The sequence below is a fragment of the Malania oleifera genome, chromosome 13 (genome assembly GCF_029873635.1).
Source record: "Malania oleifera isolate guangnan ecotype guangnan chromosome 13, ASM2987363v1, whole genome shotgun sequence".
Lineage (NCBI taxonomy): Eukaryota > Viridiplantae > Streptophyta > Magnoliopsida > Santalales > Ximeniaceae > Malania > Malania oleifera.
The window spans coordinates 24,072,998-24,079,421 of NC_080429.1; the positions used below are offsets into that span (position 1 = coordinate 24,072,998).

The following is a 6,424-nucleotide window of genomic DNA, read 5'->3' on the forward strand; positions in this document are numbered from 1 at the left end:
GATATCGTAGAAATTACATAAAGGCTTTATTGATATAAACACATAAATACTTTTCTTCTATTTTTCTCTTAATCTTTTTTTTTTTTTGGTACATAACCTTAAGTTGAATTTCACGACACTTTCAAGCTTCCTCCATAAAAGAAATAGAAAGTTTTTGCTTTCATTTTCTATTCTCTCTCTTAACTCCTATCTTTCTGTTTCTTTGATTAATTTTCTACTGTAGGAATCATTTTTCCTTCTCGTTTTTGAATACTAGAATTGCCACTTTTACCACCCTTGTTTGGAGAAATTATAAAAGTAGTCGGCCCCTTCATGTGGAGCTACGCCTCTCTTGTAAAATTTTGACATGTGGCATGTATTAGAAAAGGAAAGCTCATATGGTTCTTCTTCTTCGTTGCTCTCTCCCATATCTTTCTCTTTCTTTGTTCTTCGCCTAAGATCCAAAAAATTGGAGAACACGATGAAACATTGGATGTCATCGTGGCCTTTCCTTGCACTGGCGGCGGGTGAAGCAAATGTGATGATGTCGAGGGGTAGATGTGATGATGTGGGGGTCGGAATTGGCGGCGAGATAGGCCCCCGACAATCAGGGTTCGAATTATGGAATTTTGATCTACGTTCGACGGCAAACAGATGACCTTGTTCTTTTGATTTTTTTTTTTCTATTATAATTTATGGGATTTGGGTTTGTTTTCCATTTTAATTTGAAGATTGAATCTTATTTATTTTGTCCATTTTGGTTTTTTGTGTAATGAATGTTGAGAATAGAAGACCTTGTTTGCTTGATGTGAAGGACCCATGCATTTTTCTTTTACTTGTGTTTAAGAACCCCACGTCGGTGCATCAGCCCCTCCACATCGTCGCATCTGCTTCACCGGCCACTAATACAAGCAAGGATCACGATGATATCCAATGTTTTATCGTGTTCTCCAACTTTTTGGATCTCAAGCGAAGAATAGAGAAAGAGAGAAATATGGGAGAGAGCAGTGAACACGAAGAACCATCTGACTTTTCTTTTCTAATACATGCCATGTGTCAAAATTTTATAGGAGAAACACTACTTCATGTGGGGGCGACACTACTTCACGTGGAGGGCCCGACTCCTCTTATAATTTCTCCCCTTGATTGGATTATTAGATGTTTTATTAAGTACATTAAAAAAATAATGTAGGAGTAATCATTAGATTTAATCTCATCCAAAACTTTCTTATTTGAAGGAAGTATATTTTTGAAAGTTCAGAAGAAGTGAAATTAAATAAGAAAAATTTCTATTTCTTTATTCTGATATGAAGATTTTCAGAAAAAAAAAAAACTATTTGATGTGTAAGATAAGAAAATAAAACATATGCTCCCTTAAGTATCGACTTTTAGAGAATTGTAAAGAACATTGGTGAATTTTTATGCATTTCATTATTTAGAGCGTAGTCTTATATGACAAATATCTTGACGAGACATTTCTAATACAGATACAATATATACTGACACATTCGAAATTTGGAACAAACATAAAACTAAACCCAGATCGAAACGAAAATGAAGGGGATCCCCCTCATGGACATGGTGCCATCTACCATTATCATTGCCATTACCATTACCACACTACGTAACTCCATCATGGATTGTTACTTGCTAGTAGCAACTGCAAGAAGAGGAAACTTCCTATGAATGGTAACGCCACTGCGCTCTGTCATGTCCAAATCCTCTCCTTTTACCCCACCGGGCAACGACCAGTCGAACCTGTACACCAGATTTGCCAATGCAACGCCCACGGCGGCGACGGCGAACGAGATCCCCGGGCACCCTCTCCGTCCCGCCCCGAACGGAATCAGTTCATAGTCCTGCCCTTTGAAATCCACGCTGCTGTTCAAGAACCTCTCCGGTCGGAACTCCTCCGGTGCTTCCCACGACGCCGGGTCTCTTCCGATTGCCCAAGCATTGGTGATGACCATTGTGCCGGCGCTGATGTCGTAGCCGTTCACCTTTACATCTTGGGTGGACTCGCGCGGAACCAGTAACGGAGCCGGCGGGTGTAAGCGAAGGGTCTCCTTAATCACTGCTTTCAAATAGTGCATTTTGTCCAAACCGTCGTCGGTGATGTATGATTTGCCGCTGGCGATTCGTCTCGCCTCGTTCTGGACTTGATTCATTGCTCTGGGATGCTTTATAAGCTCTGACATAGCCCATTCCAAGGTTGTGAAACTTGTGTCGGTTCCCCCGGCAAAAGCATCCTACACGAAACAGGGGATTAAGCATAAAAGAGAAGGTTTAGGTAGGGTTGTAGAACATCCATTTCGAACCTTGAATTTAAATTTCTCTGAATTCAGAAGAAGCTTATTACAATTGAGTTTATCCAAATTTAACTTTTGGGCTTGTTGGCTTGATCTTGGTGAAGCTGCTCTAACTATGCAATTGCTAAAAAAAGAATCATTTTTGAGTTATTCAGTTCATGGTTTTTGTTGATAATCTGGGTGGGTAATAGGTCACTCACAATAGGTTGCTCACGGGGAAGCTGCAATCTTACACAAATTTATATTTAGGGTTTTACGGTTTATGGTTCAAAATTTATATGGAACTGATCTTTTACCCTTTTCACTCTTAGTATTCACTTAAATACTAAGGTGGTATCTCAATTAAAAAGTTGCAGCAACCAAATCTCAAAGCTTGGTCTGCCCAAGAAAAGACGCATCTATTTCCATTTCACCATACTTCTAAATCATTTCCTCATGCAAACCAAATGCGACAGAAATACTTGCAAGATGACATAAGGCAATTGAATCCTTACCAAGACAAGAGCTTTGATGCCGTCGCTATCAATTTGGAACCCAGAGTTTTTGTCCCTTTGTATGCTAAGCAAAACATCCACAAAGTCCTTCCGAGATCCGTCATCATCCTCCTTAGCCCTCCCACTGTCCTTACCTGCTGATTTTTGACGATCCACATGCTCCTCAATTACCCCATTTAGAAAGGAATCGAACTCCCTAAACACCTTCTCCACTTTTGCATCAAACCCATTAACTTTGTTCACCCAAGCAAGCCATGGGATGTAATCCCCCACGTTGAACCCGTCAAACAACTCCACAAACTCCCTAAACAGCTCCCGAAACTTCCTTGCTCCCTCCTCCCCTTCAATGTACTTCCTCCCCAGAGCTGCCCTGCATATCAAGTCGCTCGTGAACGACACGAACATCTCGCTCAAATTCACCGGCGATGGAGAAGCCTTTTTTATCTTCTCAACTAGAAAACCAACCTCTTCATTTCTCACACTGCAAAAGGACTCCACCATCTTGTTGTTGAGTAGGTGGAGGACACTAATGCTTCTCATCTGCCTCCAGTGCTCGCCGTGAGGGGCCAGCACCACGTCCTTGCGGCCATAGAGGAGCCTTCTGCCGATAGCAGTTTCGGGTCGGTTGGAGAAGACTGCGTCATGGGTTCGCATGATCTCGCGGGCTGCAGCTGCTGAGGAGACGACGAGCACGGGCATACCGCCAAAGCGGAGCAGCATGAGGGGGCCGTGGCACTCGGCTAACGACCGGAGGGAGAGGTGGGGGTCCAAGCCCAGTTGGTGGAGGTTGCCTATTACTGGGAGCTTTGGTGGTGAAGGTGGTGGCCTTTTTTGGGTGGTGGGGGAGGTGGAGGAGCGGAGTTTGGATATCAGGAAGAGGGCTAGGAAGAAGGAAAGGATGGAGAAAAAGAAAGGAATGATGAGATATGACTTCAGTTGCTGCTCTAGCTCAAGCAGCAACAGAAAATGTTGTGACATTTTCTTCTCCCCCTTTTTTTTTTCGTGTGTCCTGAAGTTTGGCTTTGGAGTTGCTTCATATGATCCTCCCCCTTTGCCCTTTTATGCATGGATGGAGGTAGAAAGGAAAATGGTTAAAGACAATGGCACGACGGCTCGTGACAATATGGAATCACGTGGCAGAGTATTACTGGATGAGACAACGGGAGATTCCATTCTGCTTCACCTAGTGTGTGTGGAACTGTGGATATTTTTTGGGGGGGGGGGGGGGGGGAGGAGGTCAGCTGACTTTTCAAAGTAGAAAAGTGGACAGACAGAAATGCCCTGAGTGGTGTTCTGTTTTCTACTAAGCTTTGGACTTTACCCTGACCCATTTGTTTATTCAAACACATGCTAAAAATAATAACTAAAGTTTGAATGCGTTTCACAAGCATCTTTCACTTGATTTTCTACTTTTGGAGGCGTGCAGAAACAGCGTTCAAAGCACCTTCATTTTTCTCTCATATAAGATAATGAGAACTTTTAACAGTGATTTGTAATTTCATAATTTGATTCTTTGATCCTCGAACAGACCTTCATTTCTACGATACGCATTCCGTCAGCCACCTTTAATTCTATTTTAAAATGGCGCAAGTCTCTGTCACGTAAAATTTCAAACGTTTACATTTTCCTTTTCCCTTCCACGTGCAGTCAGCATTTGTCTTTTTGGGGAGACATTATCAAACATTCAAACAAGAAAAAAAAAAAAGAGTTGGCCAAAAATAGTGCCAAATTTTAATATTATTATTACATGCGGGACGACCCATTCTCACAAATCCACCATATAATTTTGTTTATAAGTACCACGAAGGCTGCAGACACTGTCATTTTAAATTTTATCAGAAAATTCTATGATGCATTTTCTTTTTAACGGTAGAAATGTTATAGTTTCTCAGTTATACAAAATAATTGTTAACTTTTTATTTTTTATAATATTTGTATGAAATCAATAAAGAACAAGAAAGGATTTTATTTTGACACTATTTTCACATAGAAATAATTTTATTTTAAATTTTAAAATAAATCCAAAAAAATGTCACCTCATTTCCCTATTTTTTAAAAATTTAAATAAAAAGTTTTTTAAAAAATTTATTTCTAAATTTCTAACTTTTACTTTTCATATGAGAGCCTAAAATTCGAATTTTGGACTTTAATTTGTGTTGATTGTATATAGAATTTCTTTCGAATCCACATAAATCCAAATTCAAACTCCAAAATCTATGATTCTATTACCTTATATAATTTTTTAAAATTGTAAAAATAATTTTGTTTTTTATAAATATTTTTAAATTTAAAAGTAAAAAATAAAAAAACATTTTGCATATTTAAATAAATTATCTATTTTTCTAACTTTTTTATGGGAATCTAGAAAAATTAAAAATAAGTTAAAGATTTTATAATCTTTGAAAAATTTAAAAATGAAAAACAAAAAAATGTTCTTCACTACTAAATGGGCCTTTAGCTTTCTTGAGGTGGTGTTTTGAGGAGCATCCTGCCAAGATATAGCTGATTGAGTGAACCTCAAAACCCAAAAACTGACCCCATGCCCGATCGTGTCTTATGAAAAAAGCCTCTCAAGACAACACCGCTCCTGAGAAGGCTAAGTGTAAGAACCCGAACCATGATAAGTGGATTTGAATATCTAAAAAGATGGGCATTTTGGTAAAGAGTAGGCCTCATCGACGAAGCCAGATTTCGTCGACGAAATCTTTGTCCTTCTCGTTGACGAAATTAAGAGACTCGTCGACGAGGAGACGTTGAGGAGTTTCGGGAAACCGTAAATATCAGGATTCGTTGACGAATCCCTCGTCTCGTCGACGAGAAGACTATAGGACCTCGTCGACGAAGGCACCATTTCGTCGATGAGTTCGCCCGAGTCAAAGGGCTATAAATAGGAAATTCTTTACTTTCTCACTAAGAAACTTCAAATTCTATCTCTCTCTCTCTCTCTAGAACTCTCCCTACTCTCTCTAGATTTCTTCGTCGATCGTTGCTGGAATCGGGAATCTGAAGTTACCACGAGGATCGTGGAAGGATTCTTTACAAGTTCTACAGATCATAATCTCGTTTCGGAGATTTTCAGGTTTCAGCGTAAAATCGAGGTAAGGCTCAATTTTCAATTCTGATCCGATAGTTTTGTAGGTAACAATCTTGTGAGTATATTCTGTACTGTGACTTGTAGGTTTTGGAACTCGGTTCGCTGTTTAGGGACCTTGGAGTTCAGGATTTGCTTTTCGAGGAAAAGGTAAGGAGAACTGTGTTTATATTAGTTATTTTTGAAATCGGACTCGGTGGAACTATGGTTCACGGTCCTATGTGTGTTTTGACTACTCATTTAGGGGGGATCTAATGGGGAAAACTATGGGTTTTTCATTATTACAGTTTTGGGAAAAAAGGGGCGACGAGCTGCATCCCTAGTTTTGTTGAAAATCGATCGTATATGTTGATTTATACTGGATTATTGGGAGGGTCGTGCCTTGACTTGTTTAAACTGTATTTATTTGAAAACCCATGATTTAGATTACCAAATGAGTGTGGTTTGTTTGGTTATATGAGCATGCATGTGTGTGTGATATGTTGAAATGCTAGTAGGAACGCGGTTTTGAAATTGTTCTAAGTACTGAGAGTGTCTGGCTTTATATCCGA

At 39.5% G+C, this 6,424-nt stretch overlaps 1 protein-coding gene across 1 annotated transcript; it reads right to left on the reverse strand.

Moving 5' to 3' along the window:
• Window positions 1-1,386: 1,386 nt before the first annotated feature.
• On the reverse strand, window positions 1,387-3,811 carry LOC131146347 (cytochrome P450 736A117-like). The gene is made up of 2 exons (XM_058095913.1): window positions 2,783-3,811; window positions 1,387-2,228 (listed from the first exon to the last, which is right to left on the reverse strand). Exons 1-2 carry the CDS (start codon window positions 3,758-3,760, stop codon window positions 1,623-1,625), a joined length of 1,584 nt encoding a protein of 527 aa, XP_057951896.1. The 5' UTR covers window positions 3,761-3,811; the 3' UTR covers window positions 1,387-1,622.
• Window positions 3,812-6,424: the final 2,613 nt, after the last annotated feature.

Excerpts from the sequence above, each read along its gene's own strand:
- LOC131146347 (XM_058095913.1), bottom strand. The coding sequence starts at position 3,760 with ATGTCACAACATTTTCTGTTGCTGCTTGAGCTAGAGCAGCAACTGAAG. Across the intron at positions 2,229-2,782 it reads GCATCAAAGCTCTTGTCTTG|GATGCTTTTGCCGGGGGAAC; the intron begins GTAAGGATTCAA and ends TGTTTCGTGTAG.